We start from the raw sequence: 25,718 nt of genomic DNA, 5'->3' as shown, positions 1-25,718 counted from the left end.
ACTCTACTGGTCTGCTGAGATTGCAGCAGGCAATCAATGCACTTTCCTGAGTTTAACTCATCGTAGATTCAGGATGTACATGTATGTGTATGTGTGGTATGGAAAAAAGGCTGACAATCTCGTACACAGAAAAAACATATAAACTATCAGACAGAGAATTTATTTTCTCCATTGAAAAGATTTGGGACAATTATGATATACTGTAATATTTCCATAGCAGTTTAAATTTATAAAGTACTCCTAAAATCATTTTTACTAATTCCATTTCAGAGTTGCCCTGTATTTTAATTCGGTACTATCATTAACACAAACTTCACAAATGAGGATAGCACGGTCAACAAAGTCAGAGACAGGACTTCAGGAATTTCAAAGTCATGCACAGCATAATACAGCCTACTGACATGCACTACACACTCTCAAATAAAGTCTAGGAAACTGAGTCTCCAAAAACAGTACCCGATGAGATAAAGAAGAAAAACCAGAGACCAATAGCTGAATACGAAGAAAAGAAAGCTAATTCTAACTATAGCTGAAAATAGCTCCCTTAATCTATAGACACAAAAGCAATTTCCTTAACCTATAGACACAAAAACACTTGCAATACTCTACAGGTGGACTTAATCATCTGCGGTAAGCCTATGCATCTTTTATATCTTTAATTTCTATCATTCACAAACATTAAGGCATGAATTAAATCATTTCATTTCTTCTGTTCTATAACTACACAGATCAGGTTATAGAACATTTTCTACAGTGAGAAAATGACCTCGATATTTTCCTTCATTTTCTTTCATAATTTCTTATTTTTATTAATGCCTAGTACTAAGTTTGATTAACATCAGTCTCATTACTTTTTGGTTCAGATAAAGCTGCCTCATTATTTTATAGTTACCCCATGTTTAGGACTGGCCACATAGCAAAAGACAATAACATGCAAGCCAACTATTATTTACATTTTAACTTACAAATTGTCAATTTCGTTTTCTCTCACTCAAAGGAAATGATGCTATTAAGAAAATAAAAACTTTGGGAAATTCAACATTCATACTAAATAGACTCTCTTCCAAATGACAGGTGTGCGGTATACAAAACACCTATACCTCATTTTGATTTTTTTGACAAATAATTTAGAAGAGATACAGGTAGTAGAATAATTTATTGGTTTCTACTATAGTCAATAAAAATTGAGTTATAGGAATAAATCCCTGGCCTATTTAAAAAATTAAATTTTAACTATTCAAATTTCTTTGGGTCCTTACAAATTCCACTATAGACTTCTTTTGTTGAAAGCATCTCTATAATACTTTACACAAGAATTGAAAATTATGATTAAAACTAAAATACTATTATTGAATCATATTTTTAGGAACGAAATTAGTATTTCTATAACGACAGTACACAGCAGTGGTAACGTCTGAATATTAAGAGGTCAAACATGTTAAGAGAATGTCCCACTCTCTCACTCTTTACCCCTGTTGCTTACTCTGACTGCATTTACGTTGGTTACTTTTGCTGAAGATATTGTTATATTGTGGTTTGGCTTATGCGGGATGGCGGGAGTGAGGAATGGAGAGGGCAGCAGTCTTTGCTACAGAAGTGGGTAAAACTGAAAATGCGAAACCTCAAGACCTAAGTAAATGAGAAGTAAAAGTTACTTTTTCCCTTTCCCTATTATCCCACTTCTAAGAGACAGTTACTCATCAGTAACAGTGTAATGTGTATTTAAGGAGGTTTGGAACTATAAAAATTTTGTATGGTTACTAAAAATTATAAACAAGCCACAACTCGCACAAAAATAGAAATCCCAGAAAAGACAGTCTGAAATAAAAATATTTCTTGGCTGGCCTATGCTTACATATTGCATACATGGCTACAGGATTTAATAGTTTTCAAGCCCCTTCATGCAATATTGGAAGACACTTTTAAATAAATGTTGGACACTTTTAAATAAAGTTGGACTATAAATCTAGTCCAACTATCCCCACTTTTCACTACCTATAGATTTCTATCACAGGATCTTTAACACTTAAATTGTGATCCTTTATTAGACGAAGACCCTTGAAAGTGTTCATAAGAAGACTCACTGGGCTTTGAATTCTTGATGCCTAGCACAGTACTTGACACATAGTAGATGCTCAATACATGCCAACTACATGAATGAATTAACCACTGGATGATTGGGTTTCTTCCATGAAGCCTCTCCCAAATGACAGTCCAGTTTATCATTTGAACACTTTACAAATGGGCTTTCTTTACTTTCCAATTCAGTTCTTCAATCTCTGGTCTTTTCTGACTGTTCATAGATTGAATTATAGTATCATACTTAATACCATAATACTATCATAAATAATACCAGAGGTGTTATTTGATAATCAATGATTTCATGTATATGAATAAGAGAAGTCCTAAATGAGGCTCACAAATCAGTAGTAAAAAAAAAATGCTGAAGTTCATATTAGTTAATATGCCAACCATACTTGTAATAGAGATAAACTTTTGCTTTGCCTATTTTCATAGTACCTATGTATTTTAAGATATCAGTACATTTTCCCTTCAGATCATCTTTTAAAAAAAAAAAAAACAAGCCTGAGTGAAAAAGATAGAGACTAACAGACTGTTTCCCATCAGAACATGTCTTCATTTAAAATATTCAGAGAGAATGTTAATATAGTTTATCATGTCATCCAAGATAGAGCATGTATTCAGAGCTAAGACAGCTGGAGAGACTACTTGGCAGTATAGGTACTGTACTCCCTATTTAACATGCCTGTAGTAAGTTAGTGAAGTGATTAACATCTGCTTTGTAAAAGTAAACTCTGAATTTAAGCCTCAAGAAGAGAATCAAGATAAATACATTTTTTGTCCCAAGCCCCCCCAAAGGAAGGAAATAGTAAGTTTAATACCTTAGACATAAGTAAAAAAAGCTGACATTTCTTTAGAGACCTTCAGTTCAGAAAACATTTTTATTTAAAAATACTTAAAAGTACGTGCTCACTTCGGCAGCACATATACTAAAAATATTTGAAAATAAGGTCAAAATTAAAATATCTAATATATAAATATGTGTTTTTCAACAACTTGGTAAGAGAAAATGTTGCAGATAGTGTAAAAGAACCATGGGAACAATCTTTGTGGACAGGACAGTTTTGATGGGAGAGAACAAAAAACACCAGGAGAAATGGAGCTAAGGCTTTAGAAAGCCCTTCTGAAGGGAAGGACACCAGAATGCTATTGGAAAAACACTTGAGCTATGGTGAGTATATAGCATAATAGAGTCAAAGAAAAGAAGAAACTGAATCTGGGAAGGTGGAAAGAGGGAATGAATGGAAAGAAGAAAGGTAGGGTGGAAAAGGGATCCAGGTAAAGGAGGGAGGTAGCACGACCTGCCTCCAGCTCCCACGGTACCTTTGGACAACGTGGAAAAGGATGCTCTTCAGAGAAGAAACAGCCTTGCACAAGAGGCAGAGTGTGGTGAGCAAAATGTGGGCCAGATTTCAGCCCCAACTGTTCCCTTGGCTAGGCATGCAGTAAACATCCTGCATAACCATACAAAGCAGCCTGGGAAAGAAGGAAACAGCAACTAACTGATGAAGAAAGAGGCAGGCATTCATTTCCCTATTTTAAAGTGCCGGTAAATTCCTACAGAGCTATACACAAAATCACATTGTGTCATCCTTCCTCACTGTTTTACACCAGTATGAGGAACTGTGTTCTAATAGAAAACATTTCAGCCTGGGGAACAATGCTGTTTCTGGAGAGTGAGAAGAGAGGGCTGCTAAACGACTATGGAATTTACGGAAACCTGGTACTCACACCCGACCTCGGGGTGCCTGAGATTTGTGTACACACTTGCTCACTGCCTCTATACTTGGCTTTTCTGGATCTCGTGCTCACGCAGTCACAGGGAGCAGCACTGCTTACTGAAAACAACAGTGTAACAGGCGTCTACAGCTGAATGCCCAAATTGAGAAGAAACAGTGGAGTTTCCTCAAAACGTTCCTTTGCATTAGACCTGTATCACAACTGTCTTCAGCTGCTTGCTAAAATGCAGATTCCTGGGCTCGCTTTAACCCAGACGTGCTGAAGCAAAAGTTCTGGAAGTGAGACTGGGACACTGGATTTTAAAGGCTGGACATCAAAGCTGTAAAACCATTGTTTAAGAGGGATGTAAAATATGAGAAATTTTGGGGTGGAGGCTACAAAAGAGAAAGGGGAGGAAAGTATTAGACCTAGCAACATTATAAAATACAAACCATGCATGAATGGTTAAATATATGCCTTCCTCACTATATTTATGACGTAGATTCAAAATCTCTTGCAATACAAGTTTTTAAAAAAACCATATATACACACGGATAGATAGTTCTTGTGGTCTAATTATAAATGTTATTCTGAAATTAGATTATAACGTCATTTTGTATATTGAGTTGCTATCCTGACAGGAAACCTCACTTTTTTGAGAAATTTCCTATTCGAAGACTGAATCAGAACTCAGTTCAGACACCACTCCCTATACCCATCTGCCAAACTTAGGCCTCTGCTAAAGAACCTTAGTAGTTGATCAACAGTAAGTCCTTTCTTAGTAATAGCACCTGAGTGGGTAACAGAGAAAAATGACAGGAACAAATCTCTTACCGCTGTAAGGGGTCCTTCCGCTTGCGCCTCCATCGGACTTGTGGGTGTTGCTGCAATACACTGACTAGCAGCTCCAGCCTGAAGTTCTAGCCTATCCGTATATTGTTCTGAAGCAGCAGTGGCAGGGCACTCCCCAGAAAGTGCTAAGATCACACCTGAAGTTTCCTTCTTTAAATGGACATTTTCTGCCCAAGGACCCAATCGGAGCTTTTCATCTTGAGGTGATTCCTCTAGGACTTGAAGTACTTCGGGCTCCTCGTCAGAAGGGCTTCCTGCTGTTTTATGGCCTAAAGCCTCATTTGTCCTAAAATCCCGAAGGTCCTGCTCCTTGTCCACAATCACCCATTCTTTGGAATCAACCTCCTGCTTGCAGGAGCTCAAGTTAACAGCAATAAAGCCATTGCTGCCACCACCGTCGGCCTGCTCAGGGGTGTTGGCAGAGGCAGGCTTAGAAGCATCTGGAAGATATTCTTCATCATAGTGCCAGATGTGGTCCGTACGGGCCCTGGCAGGAACACAAGGCTTGTGAAGCAGAGCATGGAGCACAGATTCCTTTCCTGCAGTGGAATCTTTCTGCATTTTCTCCAGGCTTAAGAAAACAGAGAAAAGTTACTGAATTGTCTGAGGAAAGTATTTATTACATAACCTGTAATATCTATACAGAGCTAATATTCACACACAGATGAGAAAAAATATGGAGAAAGCCTAAGGAAAGTGTCACGGGTTACCAATGCGCTTCTCCACCTGTCATAACCCTGTTTTGGAAGATGGAGCCCAAGGAAGGCGTCTCTGCTGCTGTGGGGCAGGAGAGAAGCCTAACCGGGTTGACTGTGTGATCCATTTCACCTTCACTTTGCCAATTCCATCACACTGCCCTTTACTCTCTCTGAGGGGTGAGAACAATTTACCCAAGGGGCTTTTGCCTCACCGGAAGCCGGTATGAGGGGAAATAAAGAAGCTAGTATACTTAAGGCAAATACTTTCTGATTTGTTTTGTCTTCAGAGATGTATGTAAATATACACTCATTCAAGTACACGCCTCCTAAGGCAGGGCTTTGAAGGAGACAAGTACTGTACCTGCTCAACCACACCCAGCCCACCAGGCACACAGAACTCCATATAGGGTGGTGGGTGGTGGTGGGGTGGTCTGGGGGAAGCTTCAGGGTGTATTTTCAGTTTTCTTGGATTAAGAGGCAGTTGACATTCATTGCATACAAATCTCTCTGCTGCCTGAGGGGCAGGTAACAGTGTGACTGGTGGTATTTGGCTGCACTGACTTCTGAGAACTGATCTCATCAGTGGGGAAGCCGTTTAAGCAATATGCCTTTTCCTTAAGTTTGCACTTAGGTGCTTCAATTCCTTCAACTGTTGCCTATTCATTCTAGGTTCTGACCTGAGTTCATTTTCTCGTATTACTTCAGTTCTCAACTTTGCCTTATCGCTCAGCTCTTCCCCTAGCATGGATTCTTCTTTTTAGTTTCATTCTTTTACTAGATTAATTCTTTACCAAGCTAATCTTTTATCCCTATTGCACCTTTGTACTTATTCTCAATCTTAGCCACAACTCATGTTTAAATACTGCCCCAAGCCTCGTCCATCCTTTTGATCATATCAAGGCGTAGACACCAGCTTACAGCACACAGCTGTGACACTGAATGACTACCTCGTGAGGAAGAATACACACATATGAAGGGCTGTCTAAGGCTGCACTAGGCGAGTCTTTGGACACAGTAACTACCATGTTAGTCAAACATGTGGTCCTACTAACCTACTATGTCACCACCAATAGCAGCCACCAGAGGTGTACATTGAAGGGTGTTACTATTACTACAGTCACTCATCTCTTAATATGACTGAAGCCTTTTATAATTCATAAATGTAGCCCAAATGCTTTTTCAAGTTTCATTCTGTCTTCTGTTACCACAATTGGAGGATAATGGGTCTCATAACCGTGATCTAGTCATTCCCAATGTAGAGCTCTCTCAGTTCCCCCTTTCCTTCTCTCGAAGTAGATGTGAGCTCTCTAAAGTTCCATCTTTCCTTCTTTCTAGGGAGAATGATAAACTTATTCATGCCTATTTTTCCTACAGCACTTACTCATAGAAGGTCTTCATTAAATCTAATTGAATAGCCTACCCCTTGTGTATAAATTACTTTTTCCCTCCTTCATATACTCCCCTCCTTCCTGCTTAATGCCGCCTTAACCACGCCCTCTCCATCTATATACTGCATCTTCCTCATTCCAATAAAAGAGATCACCTTCCAGATAAAATCACTTCAAAACGTTCATTTGACTTATACCTCGTGTTATGAAGTTACCAGCTCCCACTGCTCAGCTCCCAAAGCCAAAGGCTATGTTATAGAACTAGTAACAGTATTAGGAGACAATTCATATCAAGCATTAGGATGATACTAAAAAACATGGATGAAAATGAGAGCTTACTTAAGTCAACGTTATAAAAATGAAAGTTTATTTAAAAGACTTTATGTAATAGAAATAAATATTTAAAAATAGCAATAGTATATTAATTGCTTTAAAAAAAAAGGAAAACTATTTTATACCAGGTCTCAAGAAACTTGTCAGTATCTGGCTTTGGCTCCAGTGTCAGACGTTTTTCCAGCTCAAAGCTGTGGATAGAACGTAACTTTCGCACCAAAGGAACATCTCTGTCTGGCTGAGTAATCTCTGAGCGGACACGAATTGGTGAACCGAGGCTTGGAACATTCAAAATGCCATTTGCTTGACCATGGCTATTCTCCTCTTCAGTAGCAGCCTAGACAAAATAGTAAAAACACAAAACAGGAAAGACATTCCAGTTACTGTACGTGGTAGGAATCACTAAAGTCTTTCAGTATGTACAAGCAAATGATAGAGATGTGTTTTGAGAAGATCAGGATATTTGGCTAGTTTACTGCATTTCATACTTGTCTATTAACCCTTCATTAAATGAGTTTTCTTAATTTAGACTCAGTTTCAGTATTATTTTAGTTTTTTATATTTTGGTATAAACAATGTAAAAATGTTTAACAACTTTATCTTTTCATATTATGTCTAACTAGATGCTTATAGAACTCCATCCCACTAAACTAAAATTAACTTGAAAAACACATTCTCTTTGAGACATAAGTGCTCTCACAAGAGGTAGGAGAGGTCACCACGCCTGAATAGCCTGTCTCCTTCCCTCTCTAAAAAACAAACAAGAAGAAAATCTAGTGTTAGAATAATGAGGGGCTAAGTAGGGCAGAAGGACAGACTGTAGTTAAAATGCAGAACACCAAAGACAAGGAAAAAAGCTAGTAAGCAGCTGGGGAGGCAGGACGGGTGGAATGATCCTCTGCAAAGAAAGAAAACACAAAACAAAACAAAATAACAGCAGACTACTACTACTGATCACTGATAGTTGAAGCCCGGGGGTGGGGGGGGATAACTGTCAATCAAAATCTTTGAATCCAGCATAAACTATCCTTAAAAAATGAGGCTGAAATAAATACATTTACAGCTAAATAAAAATTGAAATAGTCCTCTACCAAAAGATCTCAACTAAAGAAACTTCTAAAGGAAATATTTTAGGAAGAAAGAAGATGAGTCCAGGACTTCCAAAAATGCACGGAATGGTAAACATCTTTGAAAAATCGATATAAACATTACTTGCATGAAAGAACAACAACACTAATAATCTAATTTGAGTAATTTTTTTTAAGGACGAAATTATAAAATAGAAGAGAATAAATAGTGATAATGGGTGAAAAAAAAACAAAGTAATTAAGACCTATGTCAAGTGCCATTTCACTCTCTCACATTCACCGACATCCATATAGGCTGGCAAGTAAGAGATTTTCCACTCTAAGGACAGTTTGCTCGTGGTGCCACATCTGACATTACAAAAATCTGACTTCCTGACTACTTTTCATGACTTATTCCTGACTACTACTCATCCAAATAGTGTTGTATTCAATAGGCAGACCACAGCGCAGCCAATCACATCTTTGCAGAGAATCTTTTTACAAAAAACTCTCATGACTGAAAGTATATACTGTTAATTTTTTAAATTATGTAGTTTAACAATATAGCATATACTGTTCAAAGATGTAGCTCCTCAGAAGTGATCATAGAGGATTCTTTTCAAGATATATTCCCCATTCATAAAGCAGGAGTAGCAAATTTTCTATCAGTCATGTAACTAGGTATGAGCTCAAAGTCTCATTTTACACCTATAAACTTAACCTCCTTTGCAACTTAGCCCTTATGAAAACACAGGAAGCACCAAAAACTGATTTGTAATTTCTTGCCTTGCCCTACCACTTACCTTCATCTGATCTTCTATGAAAATGGAAATGACCAGGGACAGTAAGATCGGAGAGAAAGCTGGGGATAATCTGCCCCAAGATTACTAAAAATTAACCATTTAAATTCAGAAATCTGTATCTCTCCCCATATTTACAGGTGGTCCTGCTTATAATCCTCATAAAGAAAAAATCCTGTCATTTGTTCAACATCCACTTGATCAACTCATTAGCAGTTTAATGCTTCCCACTTCCAACCCTCAGTTCTCTACCTCCATTTGAGACAATTTTCAGAATGGGTACTCAGAGCTCCATTGGTCCACACTATAGAAGGGGCCCAGTTTTGTCACATTATTTGGAAAGACTATTAACTTCTGTTCTATAGATGTCTCTTCTTTTAATCTCAGTGTCTGGTTATTTTTTTAAAAATACCTTCATCTTTTCCACAAAATACAAGATGAAGACTGTTTGGTGTCAATACCTGAATGTTATGGATGAAATTAGCCAAAATATCGCAATTACAAATATAAAAATAACTAACAATAGAATATTGTGTCTATTTCTCATTCAGAATTGAGAAACATGATACTTTGCTATAGCAACAGGAGAAAAATAATAAACACACAGAAAGATGTCATTTCCTGTGCAGGAAATATGCACCTTACAAATCCCAAGCTTGATCTTGTTCCTGTTGGCATCCATCTCTTCCCAGACATCCTTCTCCTGAGGACGAGGGTGTCCCAGAGATCCAGGCAATTTATCTGGTGACACACCAACAGGGATGCCATTCTCCCCATCACTAAGCTGTTCATCTGGAAACACCTCGTCTGTATTTTCTCGAAGCAAGTCTCCTGGGATGGGAGTAGCATTGGCAATTCTAAAAATGAGGGTGAAAAATAGATAGAACTTAAAAACACCAGAATTAAAAATTTCTATATAAGACTATACTACGTTTTGTTTCTGGATTTAAATGAAGTCTATATATCAGAAGAGAGTAAAACAAAACCAAAAACCTTGGAAACAGGCCATGCGAATTCTACAAAATAAAACTTCTACATTTTGATCAACAGAATTTCAAACTGATATAAAAATACAAATTCTAATACAATAACTCACTGATTTACAATCACTTTAAAAGTCAGAAACATTTGGTTTATTTTCCAAGAAGTCTTTGTCAATTTTAATATTTTCTATTCTTTACCCATTTTTTAAAGAGAATAACAAAAACTAGAAACAGGAAAATGTTAAGTGTCACAATGATGTAGGCAGGTATCATCAGATCAACTGGTAATGTTACTTTTTTTAATAGTGCGAAATGTGCATTTGTTTTTTCATTTACGGACTTTTTACTAAGTACCTACATGCAAGGCCCTAGGGACATAAAGAGGAGAAAGGAAATTCTTGGCTTTAAAGGAAAACAAGAGATCCTGCAATTATACAGTTCATATATTCTACATGAGCTGACAGGGAACAATAGAAAATATTAATTGGTACTTTGTCTATATATTTCTTTCAAAATAACTTCATGTCCTATTTACATAGTTGGTCATCTCTCCCTTAGACTTCTGACCCATGAAGGGTTTTTCTAGTTCTCAGTTATCACTCACTAAGTTATATGGCCCCTGCCAGCTCTAATGTGCTATAACTCTATATTCTAGTTTTTTGGTTTTGTTTTTTTAAATACTGCTGACTGAACACAATATTTAGCATACAACGAAACCTTTTCTTAGAAGTGACCTAGAATGTTTAAAAGTTAAAACAACAACAACAACAAAAAATGAGTCTTCGGTAGATTATACTGACACAATTATTATAAGTGGTAAAATACGCATCTCCTCAGAGGAGAACCACTTAGGGCAGGGGTGTCCAAACTGTTTTCAACGTTTTTCACCAAGGGCCATATGCGGTAAAATACATAAACAGCCGGGCCACTCACTCGAGGTGAAGTACGTATTGCCTCACCTGGTTTATTTAAGTAAATTAAATATATTTTTGGAATTTGCTGCGGGCCAATTAACAATGGATTGTGGGCCGCAGTTGGCCCGCGGGCCGCAGTTTGGACACCCCTGACTTAGGGTAACGGTTGCACCCTGGGCCAGGTGTCAGAAATATGTCATGCTGTGAGAACAAAGATCAGTCATTTTACTGGGACCTGTTTCACCAAATTTGATGACTTTCACTACCATCCTCTTCTTACTGGAGTCAATGCTAGAAGATGAACCTCTTTATCAACAGGTTAGAGGTAAATAATCTAGAAAAACACTGATAATAGCTCCCAAGAAAAAACCTTATAGCCTTGTAAAATAGTACCTATAATTCTGATACTAGGAATTACTGAAAAGGTAGTTTGTATTAAAATAGTTCAAATGAAAGGATTTAATATAAAAGTAAAGTTCACAATAAATTGGCTAGTAAAAGATTTTTTAGATGTAAGTTCAATATAATTCATTTACTGACGCAAAGAATTACACTGGACACTAACATATATGTGTTACATGGTAATGCAAATGTTTATTGAAAGAACTCCTTCTGTTCCTGAGGAAAGGGACGGGCAAAAGGATGAATATCTGAGTTCAGGAAGCTCAGTCTACTAGCCCCACAGTATTTTCTACATTTTAGTCACTCAGTGTTCTTCCAAATCCTTTTTCCTTATGCCTAGCTACTATTCTGCTTCTTTCCAACTATATCAATTCCTTGGCATTTTCTTCTTCCACTCCTCAGGAGACAAACCACACCTCCACCCATGAAACAGCTTCTATTTTCACTCTGTCTTAGTTCCCCTCATATCTCTTATGCTTTAGTATAATACCACACACTTCAAGGAACTCTTCATCTTCTCTATACAGGCTCTCTTTCACATGACTCAGGTTCCTCTGCATTTATTCTCCCATGTTTACTCCTTACATAATTATTATTCTCTTCCTTCTCCTAAAACTCAGATCCAAATCTGGAGTTTGAGATAAAGAAATTTCTTCCCAGGAAAACTGTATTACGTTAAGGAATAAGAATGAGTGAGAAAGTACATGTGAGAGTATTATGAACACATGGTCTGTGTTTGTAGGCAAGGTATATCAATTACAGAAGCAGATTAGGGGAAAAGGGAAGGAAATGTATGAAAGAACTGGAAAAGTAGAAAGAATGGACATCCTTTTCATATTCCCTTCCCCATAATCTAAGCCGGAGTCCGGCAAACTAGGGCTTGTCAGCCAAATCTGGCCTGCTCACCTATTTCTGTTAATGAAGTGTTACGTCACACAGTCATGCTCATTCTTTTCCATATTGTTTACTACAACAAGCAGCAGTAGTGTGAGAGAGCTCACAAATCTGGCCCTTTACAGGTAAGGTTTGCTGACTCCTGATCTAAAGCATCTTTCTACCTTCTCCTGAACTTCCTTTCTCCTTCTGCTAAGAAATTCAGAGTTGTGGGACATACATTATCGTTTTTTTCTCTTTAACACTGATTGTCTAGGGCTTTCCAGGTATTCTTCCTTATCATTTGCAAATAGAAATAACTCAGAGGTCACCAAGTGTTTTCTTAAAGGGCCATATACTGTGTTTCCCTGAAAATAAGACAGGGTTTGTGGGAACAGAGCCAGGAGTGCAGTTTCCAGGCTCTCGGCCTCACATGGAAAGGTGCTGGCTCAGGTAGTAAATGGCCATCAACTGTGATTGGATGGCCATTAGCTGTGGCTACTTGGCCATCAGCTGTAACCAGTGAGCTGTTGGTCACTAATATAACTGCTGTGGCTACACTAGCAGAAAATGGGCGCTAGCAAGAAGATGGTGGCTGAGCCTGCAAGCGGCACAGTGAGGGTTGAGAATTGTGTGGCTCCTGTTTCCTGTTTCTCCAACCCAGCCGCCAGTGAGAGTATAGAGATATGACTCCCCAACTTATGGCTCCGTGGGTGTTCCTTTTTGGCCTCACCATATCCTGCGTTCTTGTGTGGGGAGCGGGAGCTGAGACTCCGCCTGTCACCCTGCACGACAGGGTCTTATATTAATTTTTGCTCCAAAAGACGCATTAGGGCTTATGTTCAGGGGATGTCACCCTGAAAAATCACGCTAGAGCTTATTTTCCAGTTAGGTCTTATTTTCGGGGAAACACGGTAGTAAATGGTAGGCTTGTGGGCCTGATACTTTGCAGGCAAGATCAACTGATGGATGCTAAAATTAATGGGTAAAAGTACAATGAAAACCAAATTTATTTGAATAATCTCAAAGTATCTTCCCACAAGATACTTATTACTTACAAAGGGAAAAACAGTAACTTTACAGTAGAGAAATCTGGTTAACACCATCTCAGCAACATTATCAACACTAATATCTTCAGTAATAAGACATTATGTACCTCCTTGTTTAGTAACATCAATTTTCCTCTGATCTTGGCTTTAAATGTATCCCACAGATTCTCTGTGTTTTAATTATCATTACTGTCCTGTAACTCCAGTTTGTATTTTCCCTTTCACCCAAGGGTAGTTTAATAGGAGATTTTTAAGTTTCCAGGTGGAAGGGCCTCTGACATTTTTGTTTTTGTTCATTTCTAGTTCGATTGCAGTGTGATCAGATAATGTAGTATTTTTCTCCTTTAAGAACTATGGATGTTTTCTTGGTGACCTAATAACTGATCAATTTTTTGTGAATGTTCCCAGGGCACTTGAGCAGAAGGTACAATCTCTGTCATCAGGGTATATTTGGAAAATATGCGTAAGATCTACCTTATTGATCATGTTGTTTGTCTTCTATTTCTTCTTTGTTCATTTGATCTATCTTGAACTGAGTTGTATGTTAAAATCTCCAATTGCTAGTGTGTTTTCTATCTATACCTCCATGAATCTCCTGTACTTGCTGCTTCTTAGAGATGACTATTGCAATTCTGGTGACTAAATATTAATAAATACTATGTCCCACTTGTGAACCGTGGCACTTAGCATTAAAAAGCACCCTTCCAACTTAGTAACTTATAATGCTTTTTGGTCTTGAATTTTACATTGTCTGGCATTGGGATCAACATTCTCTTCTTACTCTTTCCATTTTTCTGGTATATTTCTGTCCTTCTCTTTACGAAACACCTTTTCTTGGTTGTTTTAGGTGTGTCTCTTGTATATAGAATATGTATACAGCGATGTAAACCAAACTGAAAATCTTTTTCTTTTAATAGATGAGGTAAGCCCATGTATATTTATTACTATGACAGATATGTTGGGTCTCAACTCTGCCATAGTATTTTATAATTATGTGTACTTTGTTATATTTGCTATATTTCTCTACAAGATGGGTATTTATAAACTTATTTTTTCTTAATTTATAAACTTTTTTTCTCCCCTTGTATTTTGGAAGGTTTACCTACTGGTCACCTTTGGACGTATACCTTTTTGTAAATGCTCTTAGTCCCTGTTTTCTTATTTAACCTTTTGCTATCGAGTTTCTCAGTTTTAACTGGTATTGTTTTTTTTTCCTTCTTTACTCCAATAATACAAATGCTATTCCTTCTCTATTCCTCCCATTTGCACTACTTTCTCTCTAGCCTTTTTAAATGATTATTTTATTTTCATTCTCTTGGGTTTTTTTCTCCCAATTTTATTCAGTGCCCTTTATTAAATATTCATTTGAGTCTAGTCTCCTTTGTGTACTTTATACTTTATTCAATTCTGAGATACCTTTTTCTTCCATTTTTTTTTCCTGAGTCCAATTAACTCTCATTTCATTTCTTCCTCTTTCTTTTCCTTTTTTCTCTCCCAAATTCCCGCTTTGGGGTCTATTTCTTTATAAACATTTTTTTAAAATTTATTTTTCAATACAGTTGACATACAATATTTTATTAGTTTCAGGTGTACAACATAGTGACTAGACATTTATATACCTTGTGAAGTGATCACCACAATAAGTCTGACACTACCGTTATTACAGTATTATTGACTATACCCCATATGCTGTACTTTACATCCCATGACTATTTTTTTTTTATAATTGGCAATCGTGGTCACACAGCAGCCTAGCCATTTGTCCCCCCCCAACCTTTCCCTAAGGAAAGAAGAATCTGTGGGACTGTGCCTCTCTGGGATTGAGTTTATAAAATCCTGAGTCTTTCCATCTGGTCTTCAAGAGAAGGGTCTGCGGTCAACGACGAGTAAGATTCCTCGCGGGAGGGACAACTCAAGCCAGACAGGACCCCGTTGAGACCCCAAAGAACTGTTATAAGAAATAATGGGAGGGAGCCTTGCCCTTCCTTCCTCTTGTTCTTGTGGGAAGCTGCTGCTTGCCTCTGCTACTCCCTCTCACCTTATTGTGAGAGAGGCTCATTAGAGCGATAAGATCAAGCTCTTTCTGCTCAGCTTATGGGACAGTTTCACCATGAGAGGCTCTCTCCCCCAGGGTGGTGCATACCGCACCTTGGTCATCATGGGACGATATGCTTTGGCTGCTTTGGGACAAATAATTGGGTATTGAAATCATTTTTTTTGAAATGGTGTAAGAGTTTCACAGACCTTGCCTCTAATCATGTGATGTTCATTGTTTATAATCAATAAATACTGTCAGTGACCCGATTCGGGGCTCCAGTCTCTTGAGGCTGCGAGTCCCTTGGTCCTCTGTGATTTAACTGTATTGAGTCTCTGTCTCTTTATTATAGTTTAACCCTCGCCGCCTCCCTTGCCTTCCCACGGCTTGTATTGTGCAGGTCGCAACAGGCAATTTGTACTTCTTAATCCCTTTCACTTTCTTTAGCCATCCCTGGAGGATCTATTTCTATTCTTAGTTTTTAAACTTCTGATTTAGGGTGGTTATCCTTATCTTCAAATAAATGAGCATACTTAATTCCTTTTGGGGTTTTGTCTTACAGTTTTCTTCTTCCTCATGGTTGTTTATCTGAGAGGAAATTCCCTAAGTTAATTAGATTTTCTTTTCTGATTTTTTTACAATAACTTTATGGATCTTTAAAAATACTTTTTTTGTTCATTTTTGTGTTATTGGAGTGTTTTACACGATTCATAGTTTAATTAGTGCCCTCTTCTGTCAGTATAGAAAAGTCCAAACACTTAAGTGGATTTTTATTTGTTTTTTGTGGTCAGGGAAGATACTGTGTGCCCTCTGATTTTAGAGTTCTCTTTTCTTGTAGGTAAATTTTATTTCCGCTTTTGCCCCTCTGCAAATATTGGTTTATTGCCTTTCAGCTCCAAATTCATCTTTTTTGCCTGTTTTGTGAAAGTGGATCTCAGTCCTTTAAATATTTCCTTTTGCCAGCTGACACTGGAGCTTTGTCAGGGAAGGGCACAGGAGAGAACCTGCAGGAGGAAAGTGTTTTGCTTTGGGTTCCACTGCATAGCTGGGCAAGCTTCTCCATCACGCGTGGCTTCTCCCTGAAGCATCGCAGCATCTTCACCATCTGTCTCACACAGACAGGAGCAACTGACAGCTTGCCTGAGCAATCCCCACTACCCACAAGTTTTGCAGCAGAGTGTCTGGTGAGACAGCCCCAGCAAACAGCTTTCTCTGGCAGATTTTGATCAAGTTCCAGAGAGTAGCTTTTTAGCAAATTCTACCAGTGTGGCATTAGAGCGACTTTCCAGAGGTATGGACAAACCCTCTTCAACAAGGTCAGGAGCTCAGTCCTATGGTGAGGGCTGGGGTCAGGGCTCTTTGCTTGGAGGCTTAATCTCAGCCTTAGGAGTACGATAGGAATTACACTTTATATTTGCTATTCATGTATTCTTTACAGTTCTCTCGACTTTCTCCTAATCAATCCCACATTACTCCAGTTCCGTGTTACAGGTAATAATTTGTATCATCTTTCCCTGTTCAAATTACTATGTAGTTTCTCTCTCCTGATAGAACCCAAATGGATACATGTTTGGTCCTTCTCCACTAAACTGACAAAAGACACTTCTCCCTTCTTTTTGTCTTTTTTCTTCCTCAGAAGCCATGTCTTTTTTTTTTTTTTTAATTTATTGGGGTGACAATTGTTAGTAGAATTATATAGATTTCAGGTGTACAATTCTGTATTACATCATCTATAAATCCCTTTGTGTGTTCACCACCCGGAGTCAGTTCTCCTTCCATCACCATATATTTGATACAAGCCATGTCTTCTGAATCATGCATATATCTACCTCCCTATAGTTCATGATCTGATCTACTTGGACATTTTATTCTTAGGATGGACTTAGTCTTTCTGGTGTGGTTTTAGATCAACCTTAGGTTCCACTGCTAATTCTCCTCTTCTCCACAATTTTTACTGACCTGGCTTTATAGAGCCTTATGGCAGGGTTGGGTGAGGCAGGGTCTTAAGAAATATTGCACAAGGACATGGAGTTTTGTTATTTTCTCTTTTTATTTTGTTATTTTCAAGTTTGGGGATGCTTTGTTTTCAAATTATATTGAGAACATGATTTTGGTGGTGTTTTATTTTTCCTTTGTTGTTCTGTCTTATTTTAGAGGGAACACTGGAAGATGGGAACTTACACTGTCTTCATTGACTTCAGCTATCTTGAAGTCCTACCACCCAATTTTTGAAAGTTTGAGGTTTATTTACTTTTAACAATAATCAAAGGAGAAAGAAGACAAGAGCATTAAAACGAGAATCAAAGTTTCTAGACAGGCTCAAGCTCTGTGACTAATATTTATCTACAGTTGGATAATTCACTCCGTGTTAGGATTACTTCCTCATTTGTAAAATGGGGGGGTGGGAGGAAGGCGGGACTAGGGCAGTGAGTCCCAAACTCATAGAAGCACGAAAAACATCTGATGCACATGGATTTCTGTGCTGCATCCCTAGATTCTGATTCAGTAAGTCTGGGTGAATCCTACAAATAGATATTATAAACAAACACCTGTGATGATTCTGATATAGCTGGTTGGTATCCCATATTTAAGAACCCTTAGACTAGCTAATCAAGGATAACATGTCCAGTTGTAAGTCCACTAAGATTTTCTGATTCAGTAAGCTGTGATCTACATCTTTCAATATAAAATCACATAATGGATTAGTAATAAAATGTCCTACTAGCACCATTGTATGAGGATTTTTTTCCTATTTACTTTTTAAAAACCAGTTTAAAGCAACCAGAGCAGGTAAAGAAATGGCTCAGAAAAGAAGATACCCTTCCTCCAAATAAACAAACAAAAGCAACTATATTAAATGTATGTAGAGAAAAACATTAAAAACAAAAAATCAAGAAGATGGAAATACATGATAGGTAACCCGTTCCTAATACACTTTGAAAATTAAATCACTTTCTTAAGAGGAACAAACTACATGTTTTGTTCCCAAATAAACTTAAGCACAGTATAGATCTAATTGCAGCTCATTCTTTCCAGGGTCCCATACATTCTTTAGAAGTAAATGCAACAAATGCCCCTTCTCATTTTGAAGAAAACCCACAGTAAATCTGGTATCAACAAGTCACACAAGCTCTAGGTTCCCATTTCACAATATGACCTATAAATACTTTCTAAGAAAAGTAAATCCAAACCAAAGTATATACAAGAGCACTGTTAATTCAAGGAAATCCATAGGCTTTCACCTGTGTTTGTCTTAGCATTTGGTAATATAAAGGAATCTGCATGAAATAATTTCTGCTAACGTAACATCTCCAGGAAAGATAGCTACATGAGCTGTTCAGGAAGACATACCCAATTGCTGCAGGGGTCAAGCGGGTATGCAACTGAGGGGTGGTAGAAATCGTGGTGGTTGTCAGCGAGCCATCAGTGCCAGTCTTCTCCCAGTCAAAAGGGTCACTTTCAATTACTCCAAAGGTTTTGATGCTGTTATCAAACACGGATATAAGAAGCTAAACCACAAAGAAAAAAACTAGAGTAAGCCAGCAGTAACAGAAAAAACTAGAGTAAGCCATCCCTAGAATAAACCAACAGTCCAGGGTGCTTTCACTTATAGAATAAGACTCATAAATTTGTTTTGTAGTATGATTAAAAAAAAAACACCTGACAATAACAAATAGGGAAATTTGAATAAAGACGCTATGTGGATAATGACCTGAATTAATATTGATTCTTCTCAGGTGAGGCACTTGTTTATAGTTATGTGGTAGAATGTGTTTGTTCCTGGAAGATACATAATGAAACATCATATCTAAAACGTACTTTCAGATGGTTTAGCAACAGGGAATGTTGTACTGTATGTATATGTGTGTATTCAGTTTCAACCATCTATGTGATCACTTATTTTGTCAAAAAGGGGCATTCTTATATGGTTCAACTTAAATAAGTGACCAGTGTTAACAGCTGATATGTGTTAAGGGATATATAGAAGTTCATTGTGCTTTCTCCCAATTTTTTTGTGGGTCTGAAAAATTCTTAAACTGTATGTGTGTGTGCATGTACACACACAAATTATCACAAAGTAATATGCCCTATTACTTGACTTACATTATACATAATTTCAGTTATTTTTGTCTTTAAATTCCAAAAGTCTGATGTGATCTTAAGAAAGATCTCACAAAAACCTTCCTTCACTGTTTCTGACAGTATGAATCATTTTCAATTTTATGAATATGGCTTCATTCTCTCATCATTTCTCTTACTGTCAGTGTTCTATACTCAGGGATTCATCTTGTACATTTCCTGCTCCAGGCCTGAAATCAGCACTTCCTCACTGGAGGATGTTGTACAGATCTGTTTTAGGCTTTAAAAAGATTACTCTGGCTATCAAATGGAGAATAGATGCCATCAACAGGGATGAAGATGAGGGTGCTAGAACAGATGACCAGGGGGAGGCGCCTGACGTTGAACTAGCAGGGTAAGAGCGGAGGTGAAAAGAAGTGGCAGGAGTTGGATACAATGTATAGAACCACCAGAACTTGCTGATGGATTAGATGAAAACTGTGAGAGTAAAGAAAGAATAATCTAGATTTCTGTCCTGCACCACTGGGTCAGTGGTGCTACCATTTACTGAGATGAAGGGCAGTGAGTTTGAGGATTGAGATATTGAAAATTTTAAGGAGTTTAGGGAGAAATAAACACAGATACAAATTTGATAGTTATCTGCATGTAGATATTAATAAGTATTATTTAAAGTGATAGGATCGGATGGTGTCATCTAACGAAACTAGGTAGCAAAGTGGCCCAAGGGCTAAGACCTAGGGCACTCCAACATTTAGATGGAAAGAAGAAAAGGACTCAGCAAAGGAAACCAAGGAATGGCCAGTGACGTAGGAAAACCAAGTGTGTAGTGTTCCAGATGCCAAGTGAAGAAAATATATCAACAAGGAGATGGTCAAGTGCTATCAATTTTATAGTTATTTTTGATTATTTAATTGATTTCTCTCTTTCACCCAGAGAGTAAGCTCCAAGAGACCAGTACATGACTAATTTTGTTCATCACTGTATCTAATACAATGTCTTATAAGAGTCAATACTGTGATCTATAAAAACTACATATATATTTGGTCTTTGTCCACAGTTCCCGGCTTACAGCTCCTAAAACCCTTGGAATTTCCTGAGAGATATGAGCAAGGGCAACATCTTTTGTTCTAAGATTTGGTCTCTTGTCCTTAGTTCCTGAAATTACTTCAGAGCCATAAAGGTGAAATGGGTGTCCTGTTATTCGTAAAAAGCCCCTTTTTACCACAACTGGGTTTATGTTAATGAGGTGACTTTTGGAAAGCATCTAAAGAAGAGGGCTAATCACCAAAGGAACGAACCATGTGATTGGAAGGTTGGAACTTTCAGTCCCATCCTTGTGGCCTCCAGGGGAGGGGGGAGGAGCTACAGGTAGAATTAATCACCAATGGCCAATAATTTAATCAATCATGTCTATGTAATAAAGCCTGCACAAAACCCCAAAAGGACAGCATCTGAGAGCTTCTGGGTTGGTAAACACGTGGCAGTGCTGATAGAGTGGGTCCCTCAAAGAGGGTACAGAAGCTCTGCACCCTTTTCTCATTCCCTGCCCTATGTATCTCTTCTATCTGGTGTTTCTGAGTTATATTCTTTGTAATAAACCAGTAATCTAGTGAGAAAATTGGTTTTCCAAGTCCTATGAGCCAGTCTAGCATATTAAGCAAACCCAAGATGGGGATTCGTGGGAACCTCTGGTTTATATCCAGTCGATCAGTACAGGCAACAACCAGGACTTGAGCGATTGGCATCTGACGTGGAGGGCAGCCTTGTGGGGCTGAATCCTTAACCTATAGATCTGATGCTCTCTATCTCTGGGTAGATGGTGTTAAAACTGATTTGAATTATAGGACACCCAGCTGGTATCAGATAATTGCTTGCTGATGTGGGAAAAAACAAACAAAAAAAACCAAACCATGTTGGAACTGTGAGTACAGAACCCTTACACAGTTACTCTAAAAACATTTCAAAAATAAGTGTTTATTTGTAATAATATTTACTGAAACATTCACATGATCCTATCCTTTCATTTAAGTCCCCAAGAAAAAAAAATAAATGTAGAAAAGGAAACTAAAAAAAAGATAAAAGAAATTGGAAAAGACATAATTATAAAACCTGAGAATTTTTATTTTGGTCATATTTTTGTTGATGCAAGTTACCTATGTTATAGCTTAGACTTCTCCAACTTGTCAGAAGAAACACAAAGGAGGAGGAAGATAAGAGTGAGGCTCAGCATATAGGAATTGAAGTGGCAGACCTTAGACCTCTCTCCTGATTCTAGAAATCGAGGTTCTCATAGGTTCTCACAGAGTGAGATGCGTGCTTCCGGGAAGGTGGAGTCCCTGCCCGTGAGGCAGCAACTGCCTTGCTGTGTGAGCACTAACTTAGCCCACTCCTGCTAAATACTTTGCCTATACTGGGCTGTAATGGGGTGCTCTTAAACAGCTTTGACGCCAGATGTCCTTTTACCATGGAATTATATTCTTACAATCACAGTATTGTATGTCTTAGAAAATGTAGCATATGCCATTGGTCCTCAAATAAGAAACAATTTGTTACTAAGATGGTGATACTAGAGACCAGCAGCAGGAGGCACAGAACACAACAAACAGAAGGAAAGATAAAGCACTGGGGCACTAAATAGACTAGGGGCATCCAGATGGCTCAGTTGGTTAGAGTGTGAGCTCTGAAAAGGGTTGCCCCGGTTCGATTCCCACATGGGCCAGTGAGCTGCAACCTCCACAATTAGATTGAAGGGCAATGACTTGGAGCTGATGGGCCCTGGAGAAACACACTGACTCCCAATATTCCCCAATAAAATTTTTTTTTTAAAGTGTTTCTTTAATACTATTTAAAAAAAAAAACAGTCAGACTAAAATAGTCAGACTCGGTAGAACTCTGCAGATACTTTGTAGAAACAGGACAAGTCAAAGACTTTTTTGGGGGGAGTGGGGGAGATAGTTGGTTAACTGAATTTATTAGATCACATTTGGCTTAAATAAATAATAAAACCAAAAAACTCCAATTCAGTTAATTGTTCAAATAGATTTGAGAATATCAATTAGTCACCTAATAAATCTCACACCACACACACACACACATATATACATATATATATATATATACATATACATATACATATATATACATATATATATATAGAGAGAGAGAGAGAGAGAGAGAGAGGGAGAGAGAGAGAGAGAACTGGTGGGCCTCATTTTTTTTTTTTTTTACTCCAATACAATTGAGGAATAAAACACTTTCCAATCAGAATAAGAGCTCATCATGGCAGTAATTTTCAAACTCAAGAAGGGGTAGAATAAAATCTGGAAAAAAACTGCAGATTTTGCAAACTGCAAAATCTTTGCAGAGTTTGCAAACTCTGACACTTCCCCTCTAGGAAGGCAAGTCCCAAATCTCTCCACTGAGAATCACTGGAAATCTAGTATATAACTGACTCCTCTATTTCTTTTATTTAATAATATATTCTTAGAAGATACAAACTCATCTAAAGAATCCAAGTTTCTCAAATTAGGGTAATGTGTACCCCCAGGAGATGAAACCATATGCCAAAGAGGGTTTCAAGTCACCTGATAAATGTGGCACAGCTTCCTGAAGAATTTTACTCAGAGGTAAGACATTTAATATGATATTTTATAACACGATAAACATGAAGTTAGAAAGCGAAAGTCCTAAGAAGCTTTAAGATAAATCAGACCTCTTGAGAAACATGCTTCCACTTTGCTGCAATTAGAGAGATTGGTGAACTAGTGTGAGCAACTCTAGAGGCATAAAATCATCAGGAAGGTGAATCTTCCTTGAGTGAAAGTAGGGAAGGGGAGGAGACTGGGGAAGACAACTTCTGGGGGAGAGGGGAAGAAAAAAAGACTTTGGGGAAGGAGGACCTGAGGAGGGTGTGGACAAGCAACAATACAGTATTATTTTTTATTTGGCTCCTGTTGTGAATTATTCATTTCCCTTATACTTGCACTTATGTATAAGAGGTAGTCCATTTTTCTTAATCGTAATTCTAATGGGATATACAATGAAATGATTTTTCTAAAGCAAATTATTCAAGACACAAAAAAAGTATGTAAAAATCAGGTACTACGTCTAGGTAATGAGATTTTGAATAATTTGGATTATCTACTTTTCTGTAATAACTGTATTACTTTTATAATAACTACTTCTTTACTGCATTACTTTTAAGAATGAGAAAAAATTTAACCAACAAAAGGGCATTATCTAAATTAAGTATACATGTAAGCATGTGTGCTCCACAAAAACGCCTGGTGCTAGTTCCCAACACCTGAAATACCCTTGTTCTTTATAGCAATCAGTCATCTGACGCAGATTCATGCCTTAGGGAAGCATCCTTCCCGTCTCTGATCTTTAGCACAAAAGCAATCAATAGCTTTATCATATTTACCTCCATATGAAATCCCAGTTTGCCCTCTCAAAGAGAATGTAGACAAAGTCCAGTCTTTGTAAAAACAAGAATCATTTGTAATGTGATACTGAGGACTCACTGAGAATCCTGACACCTGAATTCTCAGTTAACGAATGGCAAATGAATGGATCAATAAAGCACTTAACCAGCAGAGCACAATGGCAATGCTGGGTTGGCTGCTTCAAACGTAGATTATTTGCTGCAAAAGAAATTGAGTCACGCCAGTGATAAATAGATACAACCGGGGAAAGAAACGCATGTGTTCTAGATTTCTCTCCTCTTCCAGGGATTTTTAGCAGCATTGGTACAGGGGGAAAAAATGCATTGCAAGCATCCTTTGGAGAACAGAACCAGAACAAGACAGAAATCAAACAAAGAGAATGAGTTGCAAAAGCCCAGAGTTTTAGTGGTTTTCACCACTTACATCAAGATACAGAGGACAACTCAGGAGTGTCCCTGGTGGCTGCCCCAGGGGACCTGAGGCCGCGTGAGGCAACCTGGCTGCTCAGCCAATAGGGCTGCCTGATACCAACCTTTCCTTTATGTGCTGTCAGCCCACAAGATGAAGTGACATGGTACTAAGCTGGATGCCTCCAAACAAGGTCAACTGAAAAGGTAAGCAACATTTCCTTTCTCCTTAACAGGACAAAGTCACATAAAGAAAACATAAAGAAGTTCTATCAACATAGAAGTCATGTTGAGTAGAATATAAAAATGAAGAAAATGAGATAATTATAGGCAAATGCAGTGCCACTGAGATACATGTACTACCACTTACGTTTACGATGCTTTACAATTTAAAAAACATTCCCACAATTATCTCATTAAATTCTTAACAACACTGTGCGGAAGGTATTTTTACCATTTCACAGACAAGAAAACTGTCTTAGAAAGGTCATACAAATGGTGTGTGGCAAAACACCAACTAAAGTGTACCTTTGAAGTGCAAAGCTATTTGCACTATAGAAGACTTACAGCTAGTCAGCAGGCAAAGCAAAAACAGTATATAGTTGAAATTATCCTTGAAAGCCCGTTAAAATGCCCATAAAGGATAGACTTCTATTTCTTCAGATGAATGTAAATGAAGTAGGCTGGTTGCTTTTAGGGGTTCTATTGTATCCCTAAATTGCTATTCTTTTAAACATCAGAATCACGGTCAGTGCAGCCAGATTCTGGATGAGTGGACGGCCGTCAATGAGAGAACGACTGAGGGAGCAGCAGATTCACAAGGGCATTACACGGTCATCCTCACCACAGGGCATGGCGAACTGCGCCACCAGGCAGGCAAAAACACAGACATATTAAACATTTCCTATCTCTTGCATATACACAGTTGAACTTAAGGAGTCAAGTAAACAGGGATGTTTTGCGACTCTACTTGCTCTATAGTTATATCAAATACCCATTCATTGATTCATATATACACTGAATGCCTACTGTCCTGGGTGCTAGGATGCAAATGCGAACAAAAAAGTCTCGTCTTCGGTTTGCTTTCAATAGAAGCAATAATCAGATCGAGCAGATTTAATTCAATTTGGCAAACTTTTACTAAATGCCTATCCTTGTGCTGATTTCTTGAGGAAACTGAGATAAATGGGCAAGGCCCTGGCTCTAAAGGAACTTAGCTAGTAAGGAAACTAAACAAAGTACTGCTGCAAGAGTGTAGTACTTCCTTCCTGTCAGGAAGGAATCAGAGCAGACTGAAGAAGTTGGCATCTGAGTTGGGCTTGCAATTTCACAGGACAAGCAGGTTTATGAAACGGAAGCACTGCAGGCAGGGGTTGCTGGGAGAAGGGCTGGTAGTCTCATCTGACTGCATTTAGGGGTCCCATATAGCTAGATCACATAAGTACAATGGGGAATGAAAAGAGAAAATTAAAGGGGGTAGAACAAGAATTCACCACCCCTTTACTGCTTACGTCAGAGTCAAGACCTTCCTCATTCCTTGCCTCTTGCCCACAAGGGAAGACTCTCTCCTAGCTTCCCTTGCAGTCAGAAT

At 38.0% G+C, this 25,718-nt stretch overlaps 1 protein-coding gene across 1 annotated transcript in view; it reads right to left on the bottom strand.

Annotated features, from left to right (window-relative positions):
* The window catches only part of TTBK2 (tau tubulin kinase 2), a 97,199-nt gene that overhangs the window by 11,568 nt on the left and 59,913 nt on the right, over nt 1–25,718 (bottom strand). Inside the window, exons 9-12 of the mRNA XM_033106888.1 lie at nt 18,547–18,704; nt 9,580–9,796; nt 7,198–7,409; nt 4,636–5,224 (exon numbers count right to left, since the gene is read on the bottom strand). Of these exons, the coding sequence (XP_032962779.1) occupies nt 4,636–5,224; nt 7,198–7,409; nt 9,580–9,796; nt 18,547–18,704 (1,176 nt within the window). The remainder of the gene's footprint in view (nt 1–4,635; nt 5,225–7,197; nt 7,410–9,579; nt 9,797–18,546; nt 18,705–25,718) is intronic.

The sequence above is a fragment of the Rhinolophus ferrumequinum genome, chromosome 6, assembly GCF_004115265.2.
Source record: "Rhinolophus ferrumequinum isolate MPI-CBG mRhiFer1 chromosome 6, mRhiFer1_v1.p, whole genome shotgun sequence".
NCBI lineage: Eukaryota > Metazoa > Chordata > Mammalia > Chiroptera > Rhinolophidae > Rhinolophus > Rhinolophus ferrumequinum.
This window is presented reverse-complemented; position numbering and strand designations above follow the sequence as displayed.